This window comes from Eleginops maclovinus, chromosome 12 (genome assembly GCF_036324505.1).
Source record: "Eleginops maclovinus isolate JMC-PN-2008 ecotype Puerto Natales chromosome 12, JC_Emac_rtc_rv5, whole genome shotgun sequence".
NCBI classification, from domain to species: domain Eukaryota; kingdom Metazoa; phylum Chordata; class Actinopteri; order Perciformes; family Eleginopidae; genus Eleginops; species Eleginops maclovinus.
In genome coordinates this window covers 13,734,872-13,756,829 of record NC_086360.1, presented here as the reverse complement: position 1 = coordinate 13,756,829, position 21,958 = coordinate 13,734,872, and the positions used below count along the sequence as shown (strand labels likewise).

The 21,958-nt window shown below is 40.7% G+C and overlaps 1 protein-coding gene across 4 annotated transcripts in view; it reads right to left on the bottom strand.

Annotated features, from left to right (window-relative positions):
- Nucleotides 1–21,958, bottom strand: part of fbxl17 (F-box and leucine-rich repeat protein 17) — a 189,292-nt gene that overhangs the window by 50,221 nt on the left and 117,113 nt on the right. For all 4 annotated transcript variants that reach the window (XR_010167013.1, XM_063897996.1, XM_063897994.1 and 1 more), the window contains exon 9: nucleotides 4,999–5,075. Coding sequence is in view for 3 of the 4 variants with exons in the window: in XM_063897996.1 (XP_063754066.1) it covers nucleotides 4,999–5,075 (77 nt within the window). In the remaining variant the exon portion in view is untranslated. The remainder of the gene's footprint in view (nucleotides 1–4,998; nucleotides 5,076–21,958) is intronic.

Sequence of the window (21,958 nt, the reverse complement as noted above, 5' to 3'; positions counted from 1 at the left end):
GTTTTGTATGGCTTTAAAGTTAGTTACATTAAATTCAAAAGCCTTTATAGTTGCAAATTGAAACCGAACTTGAGAGTGAACCTCTTTAAACAAATAAATGTATACATATAGATACTATACTATCATCCGGTTTCCAAAAATCTTTAGTTGGAATCCACTGCAAACAAACAAAACTAGAGTTTTATTTTTCTGTTTGAAAGTGCATATATTCTGTATTGATGATTCAGCAGAGAGAATTCAAGCCTTTCTAAGACTTTAAAAAATGTCATCTACTGCACTGTCTGTGCAATAAATGAAGAGGACTTTGACTTCCATCAGTCTGAAGCTTGAAATAATCCCTCCCACTTCACAATTGTATAGCTGCTCAGCTTGAAGTCCTCTAAAAGCAGACTAAAGCTGTTTCTTTTCTTCTCTCTCACTCATACACAGTCTCCCACAGGTGTGTCACTCCATCTTGTATTCACACAGAGGTATACAGAAGGCCATGACTGACAAGGTGAGGGATTGTGGGGAGGCGTGCGGGTGAAAGAGGAGAATTACCATATGTAAGGTACGGAGGTGCCAAGGTCTCTCTTTTTGTCTCTCTGGATAAAGCAGGTGAGCTACAAGGGACAGAATAAGTGCAGGTACAAGTATACACTCTCAATGCTGACACAAAAGCATGCATGTGAATGCAAATCACACATGTAGAACAAAAGGTGTGAGAGGAGACAAGGAGGTGTCTCTGTCTGTCCAGGTGTGTTGAAGATGCTGCATAGACCATCACCTGTGGATGGGTCGGTCATTGAGGAAGTCAGCGGTGCTGTAGTGATCTGATTAGCACTGGGAGCCAGGCCGAGTACAGTTTCTCATCAGGATCAGCTTTCAAACCAATGTTATAGTGGTACTATTAATTTGATAGGGAGATAGGCAAACTGAGACCATGGTCTCTGTTTCCTCAGGGAATACAGAACTTAGGTAGTCCTCCTTTTTATTTTCCAGTTAGGAAAATGTGGAAAGGGTCATTTTCTGTGTCTGTGTCCCCTTACAAAATGTCACTGCAGGATGTTTGTCAGTTACTGGAAAAGAAGGCACATTTAGATTTTTTAAAAATGTTTTCTCTTATCAATACTTTCAAAACTTCTCAAACTATTTACAGTAGAATGGTACAGGATTTTACATTTTTAAATCAACAACACAATCAAACTGTAGAATCGATGTCTCCAATTCAGAGCACTGGCACTGTAACTTCAGCAACAGGACATTTAAAAGTACCATTATTGAATGTGCTGGAAAGGGTCTACGCCCCTGGAAGCCTGGAAGTAGCAGTGATAAGAGGGTTATCTTAAATTATAGGTTCTTACTCAAAGTGTCAGGATTCAAATTGTTCAAGGGCCTGCAGCTGGAGGGTCCACATTTGAACATATGAGTTGTATTATCTCAATACCATTGAGTCACAGGTTACTGCTAAATATATTCCATATGGGTTTTTCTGTTTTTGTAGACCAAGAACCAAGAGCATTCCTAGCGCCTGATCAGAGAAGGGGGCCTCTACCTCACCATTTCTGGATACCCTTGACAACTCTTCTGTAGAGCAAACAGCTATAGCAATAAGTATATAAGGGATTATCATATTATCAATTCAATCCTTTAATCTAAAAAACCCCAAAGATCTCAGTGTTAATCGATCCACATTTTAAAACACACAAATAACTTTTATTTTTATTGAATTTGGTCATTTTCCTAAGCAAGAGTCCATCTAAACTCATTTAATTTAAAAATATTTGTTGTAGTAGCACATGGGTTAACTGTACTTTGTGCATCTATTACCTCTTTAGTCAATCCTAGTTTATGTGTAACATATTAGGGTGTTGATGTATACAGTACATGCATGAAAACGTTTGTGTGTGTTGGGTGTGTTAACAGATTGTGATATGTCAGGGAGATAAACCAAATTGCTTGAAAAAACATGTGGGCAAAAACCTTAAGTAGCAAAAATAAATCAGAGTGTTGAATGAAGGACAGAGGAAATGTTGAGTGAATGCTTTTAGAGGTTTAACTAAACCTTTCAGCAGCATGACTATTATTCATCATCGATCATGAGTTACATATGTGAAGAACTGAAATGCATAAATCTCATGAAATACATAATGAGAGTCAAAGAATCCAGGTGTTTAATACGTCTCTATGCTGCATAGACTGCAACCAACATGTTATTAAAGCAAAATATTTTCCATGTTCTTTAATGAATGAGAGAAAATTCTAGGTTGTTTTTTTCCCAGCACTAAGGCTTTCAGTGAGATCATTACACCAAAAAAGCCCTATCCTCGCCTTTTCCATTTGTTTCCTCTTCCTCACAAAATAATCTCCAAAACCATCTGCGCTGGGAGTAAAATTACATGTTGCCCAGCTCTCTTTTTCTGTCATCTAAACCTGTCTTTATGTCCCTCTGTCTGTCTGTCCTCAAAGCTCCTATTTGAAAAAAATCACACAGGAAGCAAAAGCTGGGAGGAAAAAACAGAACACTCAAATGTAAGAGGCTTGTGGACATCTCAAATGCACTCAGAGAGGCCATTAATAAAAATAATTAGCACAGGAGATGGGCGGAAAAACGGGGGCCGGCTTGGCTGATGTAAAATCTCATTTCTGTTATTTAATTTATCAGAGACTAGGGCAGGAAATCCACCAATCATTTTGTTAGAGCACAAAGCTCCTACAACAGGCATCTCTATTCTGGAAAGACATACACACGCACATAAATACACACTGAGCCCATCATCAGCCAGAGGGGGCCGGAGGGGTCATTAGTGAGGGAAGAAGATCAGATATCAACAGTTCATCTTGGTCAAAATGATTAGAGGGACACAGAAGGAGGGGGATATATAGGGGGGTGGTTGTGTGCAATGCTGGTTCAACGTACTATCGTGATCTTGGAGCCATTAATCAAACAACAGTGGACACACACCCACATACAGTTTCTCACAAGCAGTTGAGGTTCAGGTTGAGAAAGGTCAAGGTGATTATCGTCACTGTAACTCAAAGAAGTCAGCAGCACACTGCAGCTTGTACACTTTGTGGCAACACACGTGATATATATTCACTTGGCTGGAGAAATCTCTGAAGAATTGTGCCTTGCATTTAACCTTTCCTATATCTGTTTTCAGTACTTGCTGAAACCTCAAAAGGATGGGCAAAATTGGCAGCATACAGAGGAAAAACAGATTAGGGGTAAACAAGTTCGCTACAAAAGGTAGCCAATAGCTGGAGACAGACCACTAAGTCTAATACCCCATTCAGTTGGGTCAACATTACAAAAAGTGGATATATTATTCCAATATGTCGCCTGATTTGCTATGTTGACCCCAACTCACTGCAAGAATACACTCTAACCAATTTTTCAACTAGTAGTCCTTCTACAGGCGTACTAGTTGAAAGCAAGCGCAATACAGACTATCTCTATCCAAGCCACACACTTCCCATTGTAAAGACATTTAAACCCTATCCCCACGGAAGCAAGTACGAGCGCAGCAAGAGAGACAGAAGTTGTGTATCAATTAGACAAGCAGTAAAAGCTGTTGAAGCTGCAACAGGTCTCTAACCCACATCTTGCATCTGCCCCAGTATGAAAAGGTAATAAAACAGCATCACACCAGTCGAATTCATCTGTACATCCCAACACCTCAAAGGACTTTACAGGCATACACAAGAAAGCATCTCCCATGCCAGTCTAAGCTCTCTAAGCTCGAAAGAAAACACTAAGGGAGTAACAAGCAAAAGGCTTGTTTGCCTCTTATCTCAGTAGTTCCTTTGAGCAATTTTCAGCAAGCTTATCATCCAGACAACAGCAAGTTAAAACACAAACAACCGAAGCAATATATCAAACACAAAACTATCAAAAGCATAGGCTACTTACGTACTTTAGTTTAAAGAAATATAAAGTAACATCCAGTAGCAGACTTAAGATTACTCCAGCAAGCAACCAATGTTAGTTTTTTTTATAGTCCCTTTTTTAAGATTTTGAACATGGGATTCATTCAAACAATAGTGATGTGCAAACCCTAGCTATTAAAAGTAAGGTCATTATAGATCAAGTAAACATAGCTTACCAATATGACTCAAGCAAACATGTTTTTATCCTACTTAGATCGTTGTTTTTAGCACAGTGGTTATTTTTAATTTCAAAGGTGATCCCATATAAAATAATAGATAATAATAAAAAATATATATATTTTAACAGATTGTAGTGTATTGAGTACCTTTAAAAATCTAAAGCACTCTGAAGCAATGGCTCGATACATGAACTCCCAGGGTACTCACACATACACATAAACCACATAGAATGACTTTGCAACAACACAGACAAAAACTTTCAGACAAGGAATAAAATAATTCCTGCAAGCATTGAAAGTCAGCATTACAACTCCTGATGCTTCCGTACTCAAATGCTCCAACCGTGCATTGTACCGCAGCTTATAAAAGACTCAAATATTCTGCACAACATATGGCAGAGTGGAATCAGGCAGAGGAGGGAGTGTAAACACAATAATTGGGAGATGATGCTTGAGGGATAGTAAGAATGACTGTCGGTCCACTGGGAAGGAAAACAGCATGTATGTCTCCTGTTAGACAACATAAAGAGATTAAATCCACAGACTCAAACAAACGCATAGAAATCCTGCCAGGAGCTCATCGTATGTCACATACTTCTGAAAAGCGCAATATAAAACATCTCAAATATAAAGTCACAAAAAGATAAAAACGTCTCTGTGTTGCTGCCAACTTGTATGAGAACGTTTAGATAGACTACAATATAAACTGCACTAAAGAGATCTAGTGAATAATAATTTATTCCGTGTGAAACTTTCCAATAATATTTTTACTGTTTGCAGGTCTCATAAGGGGGCGGGTCGTAAAATCGAATGAGTTCTGAATCATGGTAGTGACTGTGGATAATAACGGTAATGGTAATAACGTTGGAGGTTGACTGCAACAATGGAACGGTGATTGAAAGTATCCTACCGTGGTCTGTGATTTTACAAGACACGAGATACAGCTCCTTCAGACTTCTCCCCTCCTTGGCGATGATTTCCACACACCTACAGAGAGACGGAGAGAGAGATCAAATGTTTAAAGTGCCACCTGAGGCACTTCTGTTTTGTATATTGTGTTTCATATTTGCTTGAAGGCACTTTTGACGTGACTCAAAAGCAGCGAAATCCATGCACACACCCAGCAGCTTTATTTCTCTTAAACCCTCTCTGTTACACGCACATACTTCAAATAAAGGTTAAACAGTACCGCTGCAGGGTCAACCGCTCACATATTTTGCCTCTGCTTCTTTCAACACATAGATCGATTAATAATTAAACACCTGTTCTGATTAGAGAAGCATGCACTAATGCAGCAAGGGTATACGCTTGTTTTGGTGCATGTGAGTGCGTGCACAGACACATATATAGAGTGAGCATGCTCCCTTCAAAGAGGGATATCTGCATTCAGCCCGAGCCTGAGCCCAAAGGACCTACAGATGGTGTGTGTGTGTGTGTGTGTGTGTGTGTGTGTGTGTGTGTGTGTGTGTGTGTGTGTGTGTGTGTGTGTGTGTGTGTGTGTGTGTGTGTGTGTGTGTGTGTGTGTGTGTGTGTGTGTGTGTGTGAAAGAGAGAGTGGGGGGTGATCGAGGGAACTCACTAGGGAGGGCCGGGAGAAAGATCAGAGTATCTGTATCAAATGATTCTCTTTAAATGCCTCTAATGAGAGGAGTGTGTGCAACAACTAGATTTTGATCAACGCATTTGACCTATCAACCTTCAGGATAAAATGTTTTGATCTTCATGCTGGTGTTCTATCATGAATATTTATAAGATGAAAAACACAAACGTGCACACACACACACACACACACACACACACACACACACACACACACACCACACACACACACACACACACACACACACACACACACACACACACACACACACACACACACACAGACAAACTGTACAGCTCTCACTTTAATGTGAAAGCAGAGGTGTAGAAAAAGTAATGTCGAGCTGTCTTCTATCATTGAGCCTCATGTCAAAGTGAACAATATAGCGTACTGTGCTCACACACTTCCACACCATATGACTGACAGCTGGGGTAATTCTGAAATGCATTACCCATATTCACTTTCCATACACTGTGTGCTGTGTTGGCTAATCTCACTGTAGGCCAAGTGTGATGTGTGAGGACTTGTTGAGAGAATATGATTTTATTTTATTTCATGTTTTCTTTTTAATGCTACATCCTTGCTATCTAGAAAACAGAAGTGAAAATAGGATGCAGACCAACAGGGAATACAGTACATTTTCCTTTTGAACAAAGCAGGATGTGTGTCTTGCTCCAGGATTTGTGTAAGGACACACAATTTGTGGATGTCACTTGATGTGTGACATATCACACCGTGGGATCAAGAAGGAAAATATGCCAGTGAGAGAAAAGTTAAAATGTGTGTCATATTTCTAAAATCCTTATTTATGTGAGGAGCAAAAGCTGTCAAAATGTGCACTGGCCTATCTGCTTTAGTTCACTGTGCTGCATCTTCATATTTTACCTTTTTCTATTAAATTATTGTTGTGGTAGCCCTGCATGCCTCTCCATGTTATCAGGTTGTTTTTTCCTATCTTTCCATTGTCCCTCCCACCTCTCCGTGTTTATTTTTTCTCTTATTCTCCCTGACTCTAGTTCCATCCTGCCCTTCTCCATTTTTCTATTTTCCACAATTGTTCTCTCTGTGGCCCACTCTGAGATGTTGATGAGAAAAGCTTTCTTGAAAATAGAAAGATACCTGTTGCAATTGGTCGTCCCTGAACCTAAGTTGTGCTGGGGGCAGACTTAGATTAGATTCAGTTGGGCCAGCAGGATCACAATATCATGCTTTGCGTCTTGGGGCTATGACATTAAAGCTGCTGAGTGAATCAATGAATGCACTGGGGGGAAGGGGGGGGAGGAAACATATAAAAAGAAAGTAGTGATTCAGGGATGCAGCCACGAAGGAGGGAGTGCATCCTCTGGGAGCTTGTTACTCTGTGCCCGGGTCCCCAGTGTCAGGGCAAAAGCAATTAGATCAGACATCAATGCATGAGACAGGGAGTGAGGAGAGATGGAAAGCAAGTACAGCAGGAAACAGAGTAGAAATATCTATACAGTAGCTAGAGGTTGGACGAAGAAAGAGGGGTGGCATCATGGGAGGCGTAGAGCTAAGAAAGCAAGGGATGGGGAAAAAAGAACGAGTATGAGGCTATTCATAAAGCCGGATTGAGGCAAAATGAGGACTGTGGAGACAGCAGAGGAGACGAGAGGCTGCAGCAGAGGTGTTGGATGTGATGGCTTAGGCATGGATCATGCCACATTAAAGGCCCTCAGAAAGCAACAAGCCTCAACCGAGCTTCTCTCACATCCCACAAGGCTCTGCTGACATGAATTAGTGATCTGCACACTTTCAATAATGTACAGAGCCTGTAACCAAAGCCATAGTTGGACACGGTGTGCATACTGTACATTTAGATTGAGACGATGCTACAGAAGATATGTTGTGAGAAGGACAATAGGATTCAAATTAAGGTGGGTGAGATGGAGAAGCTGGTGTTGATGCTGAAGAAGGACTGAGAATGGTAGGATGAAGAAAATAATGAGGGAATAAATTATAATTTTAAATGAAAAAGCATGCAAATTAATAGGAGGGATGATGAAGTTCTCAAATCGATAAGTTGAGAAAGTCAGTCAGTTGTTTCTGCTACCACAGGAGGCAAACGATGCTCCTATAAATATCACGTCATATATAAAAGTCAGAGAAAAGCATTTTGTTATAGTTAAGTAGATAACTAAAATACAGCTCATGGCTCCTTTTTCCAATAAAATGACAATGAAACAGTCTCTGTAATTGAACTAACGTTTAATGTTGAGGTGATTAGTGCAGCAGGAGGCAGAGAGAGAGCCATTAGGGGTCAGTGTGTGTTTGGCTCCCTGTCACTACGCTCACGGCACAAATAGCTAGAGGTACACAATAAAACTGTCACTACTCTCTCTAAGTCATCAGTATGGTCTGTAACAAAAAATATACTCTAGTTTCTTAGCATGTCAAGGATTTGGGGTAATTTTTCTTCCTTTAAATCATACAGACATTTTCTATCTAAATTGAATTACTGGAGCCACACAACTGGACGTCATGGGCTTAACCCCAAACAATGTTATATTTAATATTGTTTTCTTGGCAGCCAACTAATGCAGCCTGCCAAGAATTGAGCCTTTGTTTCACTCCACTCTGAAGAAAAGTAGGCCCTAACAGATATGTTTATTCGTCTTGCAAGACAGAGAAGGCTTTTACTTAATAATCATAGTAACATTTTGCACAGTAATTTTTACAGGAAGTCACACTTTAAAGGGATGCAGGTGCAGTTATTTATTTTCATAGCATCAGGAGAGAATACTAAAATGTAATTTCTGCTGCTGATACATAATTGCTTTTTCCTTGGAGTTCTTAAGAAGAAAACTTAATTATGTTACTTTGAAACCATGGTAACTACATCAGCGCTAATTTATCTTGTGATTAACGAAAGCATTTCCCAGGGTTTTTACATGCAAATGAAGCCTGATGGTATGACAAGCTAAGTATTGAAGACCGAGGCAGCAATGCCACTGACTAAAGAGCCTAGATGTACTTTAATCATTCATTCTTATTTCCCAGGAATAGATTTGATCTTTGACCAGATTTGACCAATATGTTGTTCCAAACAGTATATTAGCTTTCCATAAAGGATTTACTGTAAAGTGAGAAAGTGGCTCCATTAAAAACAAGTTCCTTAAAAATTACCAGAAAAATGAACATCGGTCATCTTATTAAAATGTTATTTGAATGTACTGAATATCATCATTGTGAATATATATGCTTTTTCAGAGAAGCACTTGAATAGTAAAAAGGGAAATACTTTAAGACCATTAATCTGTATTATACTGAACGTTAGAAAAATGTACTTTCTGGTCTGGGCCAAGGTACTGATATACATATCTTTCTCTTCACATTCCTCCATACAGCAAGGAGCTGCAAAAAAATACTGTACATCTTCTGGAACATGGCTTTAATGGACTTGTACAGCCTTAACCAATGTTTTCAAAGAAAAAGGGGGATTAGCACTTGAAAATAATCGACCAACCAGCAAAATACTGCTTCGTTCTGCACTTTATATAACGTGCTCAAAGCTGCACTATCGGCCGATTGCCCTTTAACTGTATTTTCTCTGTGTGAGTTTTGTCGTACAACCAGAGGTTAAACCTTGACAAAGCCTAGTGATCATGCCTTAATCCCAGCCCACTGTATGAGCAAAACTATTCCCTTCTATGATCCTATTGTCATGGTCTGACTTTAATTTTGAAACATTGTAATGTTATTTTAAGATTTATAGAGTGCACTGTGTGCTTTGTTATTTTCCATTTGTGTTTATTTTATTAACTAGTGTTTTTTGACTGGCATCCTGTAAATCTAATTAATCAAAATTCCAGAGTAATGATTAGTATGTTCAACATCAACTAGTTTCATCAATCAATTAAGATACAATGTGTTTTCATTCTTGAGCAGCATTTATATTTGTGAACCCTGCTCCTTGTCATATTGCATTATGGCTATTTGGACTCAAAAAACACATATGTTCACTGGTTTAAAATGTTTGGTTTTTTTATTAATAAAAGGCTCTCTGTGGAGCATAGGAGATTTCTGACCAATTTACTGGATGGCATATGCGGCAAACTGGAATTAGTCTACAGTAAGGCTCAACAAGGATTTGTGGGACAAGAACGAACGACCAAGGGAGTAAGGGACAACCAGTGTTTGTGTGTGTGTCATTACGCGCATGTGTTTTTTGTGCTTCTGAAATGTTCGTCTCTCAGAGGTGAAGCTAATCTTCTTTTATGCAGCACAGCCAGAGGTATCCAAGCAGACAGGCAAGAAGGGGAAGAATAGCAACAATACTTGAGAGAAACAGAGGTCCATGTTTATCACAAAGACTGCAGACAGTCTTCCAACCAAACAACATGTGTAGCGCTTCTCTTTAGCTAGCCAATCACAATGGAGCAGGAACAAAGAGGCTTCTGGGAGAATGGCTGTAGGTAGGCACGCTAGCACAGCGCTGCCCAACTCAAGGCCTCGTCTCATCCCGCTCCTCACACGGCCCACAATTACACGGTTGTCTAGCCACACAAAAGGAGCAGGGAAATAGAAATGGATGATTTTCGAGAGAAGAGGGCAAAAATGAAAGAAAGTAAGCATGAAATGTATAAAGAAAAGCGGTTGAAGGTCTAGGGAGAGGTTGAAAACATAAAAGAAGGGGGAGGAGGGGGAGGGGGCGGGGGAGGCAGCGGTGGTGGTGACAGACGAGACTTCAGACTTCCACGGCTGTCTTTAGACTTAATGAAATGGAAGGGCGGAGCAGCGAAAGAGGAGGAGAGCAAGGAAAGACGGGGGTTTATACTTCTGAAGAGAACGCTCTTGCAAAATGATTCTTGTTGTAAATTTTCTTTTTATCACCCATAAATCCATACACAAGTGTAAGGAAGCTGAGTTCTGCTTCCTCAGACGATGTGCAACACTAAGTTTCTGGAATCTTCCGGACAAAAAAACGCAAAGACCCATTTTCATTGGGCTTATATAAGTGGAAATAAAAATATCCAATACCTCAAAAGAGCCATTCAATAAGCAAATACTTCAAATAGAGCAATACAGGTTTTATTGAATGAGAGGGAACAAGTTCATTGCTTCTGAAATTGCTGACCCTCTGATAATATGTGCAGACTTGTACAAGTGTTCTGTTTGTGACTTAGGAAACAATTAAGACTGCATTCTCAGCGACGTACCAGCGAAGAGATAGTTCATTATTTTAGTTTATTAAGTGTGTTGCTTTCTCTTTGTTTAACATTCAAGCTTGTCATTGGTTTTATTTATTTTTTTATTTCAAGAAAGACTTGACTGTAAAATATATTATAAAACATTGATAAATAAAAGTCCAACTTGCTGTTGTAGCTTTGTGACTGTAACTGTGACACACAGACATAACACTTATGTGTTTATTGTTATGTTGATACAATCAAAGTTATTTTATAATCAATCCAGAAACCAGATGCTGTTAGCTACATGTTATATCCCTTGCTGTTGTAGGATTAGTGTGTCTGTGGGTATGTGTGTAAGGGTGTGTGTTCCAGTGGTCTGAATCAGGGTCTGCTTCGGCAATTAGGGCCTGGATGATTTCCCAGGCTAGGCTGCCGTACCCACTGCTCAAATGAGAATCACATTCCTATTGTGCTCCACCACCGTTAATCATGTTTTCAAACGACTTTGCAAAACGGCAGGGCATTCCAGCAGCTTGTCATCAGCCTGCTTAAAAATGTGCCGATGGGGTCATAACTGGAGCCATAAATGCCCCTCTTCCTCCACTTTCCTGTCCAACCTGTCTTTTTTTTGTTAGTCTGAGAATGAGAGGCGAGCCCGAATGAGCGCACTATTCAGGTTGATACAGCCAACGGAAAGAAGGCCCTTATATGTGCCGCTGTCTCCTCTCCTCTTCAGTAATGGTTGGCTTCCTGAAATGCTTGAAGCATTTTCTCCAGCTGTAAGCATACAGTAATTGCTGAATAAAAAAAACGTACATTAGTCCACAAATGGCAAAAGTTTCAATATTAAAACAGCAGGAGCTCTACCCACAGCAAAAAGCCATTCCCTGTACAAGATAGAAAGGTATACATTAAATTATCTTGAGTCCAAAAGTGCATAACACATAAGATATTTAAGGATATGCATATTCATCTGTAAACCCCTGGCTGTTAGTATATGCACAATCAGCTAATATGTTCACTATCTCCAAAAACAAATGTCCCTCACAAACCATCTGATTTTTCCATCAAAAGCCAGGGGTAAAAGCCAACTAAGGACTTTGTAAGGTTAAGTGGCAGTTATTCACTTTAAGCTCATCCAAATGGACAGCCTGTTGCCTTGCCAACGCTGATGGGCCTGCGTGATGCACATGCACAAAGAGCATTTTAAAGCAGCTCCTCGGTTGCCAGAGGAAAACAAACTGGCTTTACATGGCTCACACGTGGATCTCTGATAGCTCTTCACTCTGTCTCTAAAGCGCCTTCCTCTGTTGCACCTTAGCAGTTCCCCCGAGGAAATGCAAGTGAGATACTGACCTGCAAATGAACAACTGGGTTCTCCAAAGCAATGCCATGCCCCCGTCTACCTCCTCGGTCAACCCACTGCAGCCATAACACAATAAATAACTCAGGAGAAGATGAGTACTGCCCCGTGGCAGATGGCGATAACAGTTACAGCCTCAGGACTGTGTGTGTGTGTGTGTGTGTGTGTGTGTGTGTGTGTGTGTGTGTGTGTGTGTGTGTGTGTGTGTGTGTGTGTGTGTGTGTGTGTGTGTGTGTGTGTGTGTGTGTGTGTGTGTGTGTGTGTGTGAGTGCAGAAGAGAAAGTTAGTATAGCTCATCTGAGACGAACAGTGAGGTCATAGATGGTTGCCCATGATAAATGTCCCTGTGGGGAAAAAAGGCAGTGGACAGAGCTGCTTTCTTGCTCTCTTTCTTATTTCTAAAAAAATGTTATCAGGCATAGCAGGGAAAGAATGTTATTTTTTAATTTGTAAAAACAAAAAGCAAAACATCTTAATTGTGTAACCTTAAAAACAGAGTATATACAGTGTAACATCACAAAAGAAAACCTCTATGTGGGTTTGACTACAATATGAAATCCCTATAAAGCCACCTGCTGATATAGTCCACACATTGAATTCTTATTGTGTCAAACAAGCACTTACATCACCTTTTCCATTTTCTTAAAGATTATTACCATTTACCTTTAAGGTGTAATAACAGACAAGAAAATGTAGGATGAAAGAGGGATATGACCTTCAACAAACATTTAGGTGGAATCAAGATGTGGTTCATGGTAAAGTATGCATGTTAACCACAAGCTTCCTAATTTGTTTGAAGAAGTAAGCTTCTCCAGGGCTCAATTATTAACAGAAATGCAGTGGAAAAAACTAAATTATTTTCTTTTTGTTTTGTTTTTTTAAAAACAGGCCTTTATTTCTCAGAAATCTTGCCCAAAAAATACATTATACCACTATATTATAAATGTGATTTCTACAGTGCCATAAACACAATTAATAACTAGCAGCAAATAACAGATTTTTGTCTCCGACACTAAAGAAACGTCCAGGCTGACTGTGATAAATTGAGCTGAGCATGGCCCTCAGGGCTGTAAATTGTAACTCTTTTTCTCCATGTGCACATGCAGAGAGGGGTGAACTATCCAATGTTTACCAATAGGCCTGACACAGTGGCACACAGTAACACAGTGTACACCCTCCGCCCACTCAGCCATGGCTAATTGCTCTGCACTTTGATTACTGCCATCTATTTTAATGACAGCTTACCAACACACACTCTCCTGCCCGCGTTCTCTGTCAAACACACATGCAAACACCAGTACACACATGTGTGTGTGCATGCCACTTTGATGTGCATACACACACAGAAAGGAGAGGAGAACAATACTATGTACCATGTTTGTCCCGGTGGCAGGAAATTGCCGGGTGTTCATTAGGCTAATGGATATGAAGAGGAAGGGAGAAGAGGAAGGGAGAAGGGGATGAAGATAGAATGGGGGAGGATAGGATGAGAGGGTGGGAGGCCACTGAATTATACTACAACACATTCGGTAAAATGGCCCAACAAGTCATATTGCAGCGTCTAATTTCCTTGCTGCTATGATAATTGATGCACAGAAAGAGTGCATCAATTACATAGACTGGCTTTAATTACGCTGAATCTGCCTCATAAGGCGGCTCCTGTTGAGAACCAATGAGCTGTTGTGTTTCTGGTGCTGCTGCTCCTGCAGCTTGCTGAATGGACTCGGCTTCATTAGAATCAGTGGTGTACCAGCACACACACCAGGCTGACAAAGCCTAATCAATGGACTCACACTGTTCTAAAGACTCAGGGAAAAGAGAAACAGTAGATACCCAACTGGACGGAGCTGCTGATCGATGGTGGAAATGTGTGCTTTCAGTGTGGCTTCTGTCATCCCTTTTATCTTAGCTTCTGTCACTCAGGCTGTACAGACTTTTTTCCTCAGAAATTAATATACTTTATATTTCTTTCCCGAGAGTGAAACAACATGAACAGGCGCTGCTACTACAGCCCTTGACTGAAAGTGTGCTTCAAAACAAAAATGAGCCAAAAGTACACAAAAAGTAAAAAGAAAGGGAGGGAGACCAGAAATGAAAAAAACAAAAATCAAAGAAGAGAGGACGAGTGCGAAAGGAAAGAGAGCATTAAAGGGATGGAGCGCGACAACCGCACTACAACCACAGCTATGCCAGATCACATGGTCACACTCTGTCTCATCGCTTTACGAGACGCTAGGTCGTCCATGAAACTAGTTCAGCATGTGTAGTATAACAATCATCAATACCTCACACACAAACACACACACATACATAAAAGTGCTAGCTGGAAAATAATGGAAAATAGAGCTCCAAATAGTGCCAGGATGAGGTCAGAACACTGTGGTGTAAAGCCAACTAGAAAAAGGTGAATATGTGCGTGTATCCAAAGTTTATCCCTGTAATAAAAACTCTGATCATTACAGTTTGAATGACCCCGAAATGCCCCTCACCCTTGCAACAATTATTCCTGACCCTCCACTTCTGACGCCCTAGTCACCGTAAAAACACAAGAAAAACTTTAACAACCCAAAGCAGTGCCATTGTCTAAAAACTATAATTTAGGAACTTAAGAAACACTAAGCTTGAAATTCCTGGAACTATTTAGCAAGCAGTCGTACCGTTCCTCTCACCTCATGTTTACACCTAACGCCTTCTCCTACTGATATTAGCATATAGCATATTCCAGTGGTGGTGTTATCATATTACTAAAGTATCAGACCTTACAAATACAATTCCCACATGCAATCTAAATAATCTGTAGCATAGGGAGGGGGTTTTAGCTGCTAATCCAATTGTTACCTCAGGAGGGATGAGAAAGAGCCTAATGAGAAACTGGTGGCTAAATAACCCTGATGGTAATAACAGTGGGAGCATCTCTCAGTTCAGGCGTTTGACTCTGGTGACACACAGCCATTAGGTATTCATGAAAACAGATGTTGCTTGCCTTGCCAGCTCATTGGCCCAAACACCCCTTGAAAAAGCCAGAATCCGAAATGAATTCCCCAACAGAACAAACTGTTTGATCCCATGCCAAAAAAAGTGAGGAGATTTCATGCTATAGGAGAAGGACAAGGAGGAGGGGGACGGACGAAGGATAAGAGGAGGGGTAAGAAAGAAAGGGAGAGAGAAGTGTGGTTTATCCCCCTTGAAGTTGCTGTCTCCTCTCATAATGCCTCTTCATCACCAAACCTCATTTCTTTTTCCTCATGTCCAAAGATGCCATCTATAGCATGGGCTGAAGAAACAAAATCCTATTAGCCTGACAGCAAAGTGAATTTGTTGAAGCAGTCTCAAGCAGGCGACGCTCCAGTGGCTTATCACTGGCTAAGCAGACAGAGCTTAGTCAAGATGAGGACGCAAGAGAATGGGTGATGAGACAGACAGACAGACGAGGGAGGGGGGTCCAGGGGAGTTTAGGTGTTTTAATATACAGTACTCGATAAGTCAGTCTGTATAAGTAGGGCTCATTATTATATTTATTATCCCCTCACTACTCCCCCCAAAAATCTGGAAATGTAGCATTTATTGTTCCCCCGTATTTCGATCCAGGTTTAAAATCTGTAGACCATCCGTACTTCCCTCCCATTGTAAGGACATTTTCTGAGACCTACAGTCAGGTGCAGCGTCAGCGTCCACTTACTTGACACTAGATCGAAAGTGTATGGTGACATAAAATCTGAATAATAATTTTAACTTAATTGTTACTTCGTAAAATCCCGAAATGATAAAGAAAGTCAAAAGGCCATTTTCCACTTTGGTGGATAATAAAGTTTTATTTTCCATTTTTATTTACTGTAAATATATATCCTCACCCTCACTTTAAAGAGTACCAATCACTATTGTTGGAGGTAATCACTCGCTCTTTTGTCTGTTGTTGTTTTGGGTCCATCTCTGTCTTTGTATAAGAGTAAATGTCGATGAGCTGTACATTTACCTAAAGACACGAGGAAAAGAGGATGAAATCTTAGACGATCCGGAACCACAGATACAGCCTTTGGTTAATGTTTTTTCCCAAAACTAACGACATTAAAGTCATCATCCTTACAAAGATCTTCTATTTAGAGTACTGCAGTGAATTGACCAAGGCTGGTGGTTTGTAAAGACCGAGGGAGGAAAGCAGAGTAGAAGACGAACAGGATTTTATAGACAGTGTTGTTGATGGATGTGATTATAGCCTCTTCATGCTGCCCATTCATTCCCAATAGATTCCAGATGATAACAGTCCTTGGACCCTCTTTCTCTTTCTTCTCTTATCCTGTGCTTTTCATCCTTTATTTAAACATCCCATCATTTCTCTTGTTTTTCCAGCCTTTCTGTTTCTGTTTATCCTCCTTCACTATTTTTTCTCTGTTCTTTTCTCCCTCCAAACTCTGTGCACTCTCTTTGATTCCTTCCTTCCCATTACACCACCTTCCTCTCACAATCACTTCCCCTCTTCCCGCCTTATGTGCTTTACAGGGTGCCAACAAACCACATCACAAATCCAAGACCTTTTCTCCCCCTAAATATCCCCTCTTCTATCTTTTCTTTCTTTTAATCTTTAACACTGCCTCCGATCCTTTCATGGTCATCATCCCAGTGTGCTTCCTTACAGTTAACGATAGTGTTCACATTTCCTAAGAAGAAATACCCCCCAATGGGTGGTATGTGTTTGCCTCAAAACACATTAGCAGTGATGGCAAAATGCTATGACAAATAACAGGAGACTAACAGTGGGGATCCTGCTGGTCATTCAGCCAGCAGCAGCTCTGGAGTGCGCTCTGCCACAACACTGAGGCTCAGAGTGAAACCAATCTCCAACGCTATACAATATCTGCCTTAATCTTACTCAAGCTCCGCTCATTACACACTCAGCATGGGCCGGAGACAGGCAACACAGGGAGCTATGCAGCTGGGACACCAACTGTGTGTGCGTTTGCATGTGTGTAGATGCAATGATGTGGTATCGCTATCACTGCAACATGAAGCCGCAGTTAAAGGGTGTGTAATATACCATGACACTGTACGCAGATCAAGAAGATTTATACTCCGTATCATCCGCACCCATAAGAAACAAAACCATAGAAAATGTTAATTTCCACCGTCATAAACAACCATAATAAGCATTGCACTGACATGTTAGCATGCCTGTGTAACAATCAACATACTGTGCAAGTCTGCATACATGACATGCATATGCCAGTGTAGATGTGCGTCACCGTGTGTGAACATAAATGTGCATGAGTAAGCGGTTGTGCACATGTCTACTTTTTGCCTCATTACCTCAGTAAAAAAGCTGACTATGCTTCGTTCATCGCCTCCATCATGCGAGGTGAGGTCATCCAGAGTAAATTCCAAAAATCCTAATTGTGCAGAGTGATAATGCACCCACATAAAGACTAACATATTTCAACCAGCAATAATAATTCCTATAATCCAACCGCTTTTCAGCACCCTCAAGTACTAAGCTTACACCCAAGTACGGACAGAGAAAAGGCTATTCCAAAAGCTGGAGGTCTAATCTAAAAAGCAGAAGCAAAAATCTGAGTAAAAAAGGTTTGGAGCATAAAGGCATACTAATGTGCGAGAGAAAACCACTTCCTTGCATACATTATTTTCTCCCGTGCTTAAACAACCATGTACAAATACACACGTGCAGAAAGTCTACCCAAAGCAGCTAACTGGAGGGTTGGAGTGGTACGGCTCCCAGTCTGCCAGTTCAGTTTTATGACTCGGCTTTGATACAAATCCACACAGCATGGGAGCTCAATCCACCACCTGAGGTGTGTGTGTGTGTGTGTGTTAAAATAAGTGTGTTTGTGTGTATATATGTGGGTATGAATGTCCAATCCACCACCTGTTTATAAGTGTACAAAGCCAAACTCCAATCACTTCCAGAGGGAGGGTATTTCCATTTGTGTGTGTTTGCCTGTATGCAAGTGTGTATCTCTGGTTTGTGTACCATTCTGTTTTCCACATGGAGCTGTTCCTCATTAATCAATTTATGAAGGGACAGCTATATGAGCCCAGTCTCTCTCCACTCCCTCCCAATAAAAGCTCACTGGGCTTCCTTCTTTCTACGGCTCACTAACCCACCTTCTGGCTGGATCAGGTCATACACAGTAACAAGAAAACCACAATGAGGATCATTGGCCCGGGCTGAACACATGCGATGATTATTTAATTCTTCATACGGAACTTGTATGGGTATACATATATAGTAGGCAAATTCAAGATATTGTTTTTACTGAAATGTTAAACTCATAATTAGCTTGCCAATATTATTTTATAGCAAAGTTTGCGTGAGTGACCTAATGTCTGCATTCAAAGAAGGAATTATTCCATTTGGTGCCATATTGTATAATTTATTATACATTTTTCCACAGTTCTGCTTCATTCATTTTTTATAACACTGTGGAATCCTGGCAGTATCAAGGTAACATGGTAGTGAAGTGAGTAGCAAAGACAGGTGTTCAAAATAAGAGTCAAAAAGAAAATGTTTTTTGTTTTTTTTAAATGGAATGGTTGGACCACATGTCCTGTAAACTTTTCTGATTCCTCATGAAACCCATGAAGAAGACGTGACAAATACAGCAGAACAATGTTTTCTCTCATCTGACATCCCAACAACAAGGAAATAAACATAAGCTGACAGCCAATCAGATTGCTCATTTGCTCGTCTGCCCCACAGTGTTTGGATCACCTGACAAGAGGTGAAGGAATAATTTCTGTAATGGACACACCCCAGAGATGGTAAGTAGGGGACAAGGGGGTTGGGGTAAGGAAAGAAAGGAGGCAAAGGGGAATGAATCGAGGGGAGTGGAGTGGGCAGCCACATGCCAACTCCAGGCTATTTGATTGGTGGAGGCCTGCAGGCAGCCAGGCAGGAAAACCAGGAAATGTAATTCAGGGAGGCTGTCTGAATATGACATCTCTGGGAGCTATTCAATCTGCAGCCAAACCCTCAAGTGGCGCCTCGCCTGGCATGGTGGCAGGAAGGTTACTACTGTGAGCTCACTGCCTGTCAACCCCACTACACCCTCTGTGGAGGAAAATATATGACGGCAAGAGGAGCGGAGAGGAGAGGAGAGGGGGCAACAGAAATACTACAATAAAGATAAATATATTTACATACTGACAATGTAACTAAAAAGGGTGCAGCCGAGATTAAACAAGATTTATATTGAGTGCGTGAACACATGAATGTAAAAGCCGAGGCAAAGCCAAGAGACAGAGGCACAATGGGAGTGAGTTGAAGCTCTGGAGAATAGATGGAAGATACACTGAGGAAGGAAAGGCGGAGGGAGTGAAAAAGTGATCCAGGCGCCGGCTGTGATTCTTCTCTGTCAAGCATGGCTCATAGAGAGCAGTGATAATTGACAACAGTGGCTGACGCTGTTCCCCGGACCACTCTATTCATTACAAAAGCAAACAACCTGCCCCGCTTAGTATGCCTTAAGAAGTACATTAAGCAACAGCACAAGCTTTGAATTGGGTCTGATACAGAATGTCCAGTCCAACATGGAGCAGGGTGGAGAGATTAGATTAGGCAATGGTGCGTTGGGTCGAAGGTAGTAATGTTCACACAAACTATTTCACATTATTCACTTTCAGTTAAAAGCACATGGAATTCAGTAGTTTTAAATTGCATTCAACACAGATGTGCTTTAAATATATTTTAAATATAGGGCTTAAGAATAATAGAGTAATTGGTGTTTTTTTCCACCTTGTATGACTCATATTTGGAGTGTCATTAATAACACATTATTTATGTTGTGTTCATAACTTGCAGGAAATCCACCACAACAACACACAACTTACTGAGGCGAACAAATGACAGGTACATATACAAACAAACTGATGTTAATTGGAAAAATTAAAAAAGTTTTAAAAAATAAATGGAAGAATCAATACCTTATCTTGCAGGAATTAATCTTTATCCTGAGTGCAGTAATATTCACGTGTAGGACACCCTCAGTTGCAACTTTATAAAGCCTTCATGTACAATTGAATGTAATCAATGAACTGTTATGCCATAAAGTTAACTCTCATGATGCCCATATTGTTTAGTTCATGTTCACACTTTCATCACTAATTACTTTAATTATATGTATAGCATATATAGCATTGAGGTCATGGAAAATTGTTTGCATTAAACTGGACTGCATTATATAAATATGGGTGTACGTTAACTTATATTGTACGTATTTAATAAGTATTTACTTAGTGGTGAGTTTGACAGGTGTATTTGACAGATGTATCAACCTTATGTGGTGTTGACAACCCCCTCAGCGCTATCCAGGCTCAACCTAATTTTTCCAATTTTTGGTTTCTTGCTCCAAACAAATACAGTGACAGTAACCACACTCAAGGCTTTAAAATGTCCCTTAATGTATCTGAGTGGCCGCCTAGACTCAGGGGGCATTCTGTTTATAGTTCAATGTCAAAGATTGCAACGCTTTTGCCTGTTCTGAACAGCAATTTATGGCACAAAGTATACTCCAACGTACCTAACAGAAAGAAATGCTGAACATGACACACATACACCAATACATACATCTTCCCAACATGTTCTCTCATTTTCCAACAGAGCGCACCTGGACCAAAGAGGAATGACATCAATTGAGAAAATGCATGATCGTCTATGGCAGCTGATAGTTCAGATGCTGCCATTCAGCTGCACTCCTCCTTCACATCCATTTGGCTTCCCTGCTGTCTTTCCTGCTGGTTTTCTGGGTTTATTAGCAGTTCCTGCAGAATCTTATCAGTCAAGTTATGACTTCACTGTCTAGTCCTCACCAGTCAGCTTTCAACCTCTGAGATAGTCGATGACAGCTCACTATTGGATACAGCTCCAAAAATCTTTTATCGAGGCCATTCATTCATACTTGCATACAGATAGAGAAATTCAGAGGAACACAAAGACTCACAAACAGAATCACTCACCCCTCCTCCCTCCATTTCTCCCTCCTACACAGACACACTCAGCTACCATTTCATCCCAAAGAGACCGTACACATTCAAACAAACAGAGGAGATGCTTATTGTTCGAATGCAATTATCTTGTACTGTCCATCTCCTCGACTGCTGTGGGACAAAGAGCCCTCTGTTGATGAGGCTAGCAGTGTGTGAATAGGAGGTTAGACATCCTTGGCCTTTTCCATGGCTGTGGACATTCAATCTGCCATCCACACATCCCAGTGGATCTGATAACACACAACAAACCCCAGAGAGGGAGGGAGAGAAAAACCCAGACGCTAATGGCTTCACTATTGTGTGTAAATCCTCTCTTATCTGCCTGCTCTGTGTTAAGAGAATGGTCAAGGGCAGTAGGAAAGAATAAACTCCATTACAGCAATGTTGTCTGCCAATGTTCACCTCAACATAAACAGTTTGGAATAGGCCACGACCGTGCAAAGTAAAGCATGAAATATTTCATAAACAAAACTGGCACCAACACATCTACAAACATCTATACACACATGTATACACAAAGCTAGCAATCCAGACTGATGCCACAAAAGGCTGACCTGGCATTAGACTGGAGCTAATTATTCTCAGCCCACACACACACAAACACACACACACACACACGAACACTAATTGTTGTGCTGATTCTGTCGTCAGCGCTGTCTTGTCTGCGTCTCGTGGCGACAGAACAGTGAGAAGAGAAAATTAGTGGAAAGGTAAAAGGAGTTAAAATGGAAGGAAAAGAAGAGACATGGTGGATTATCCCTCTA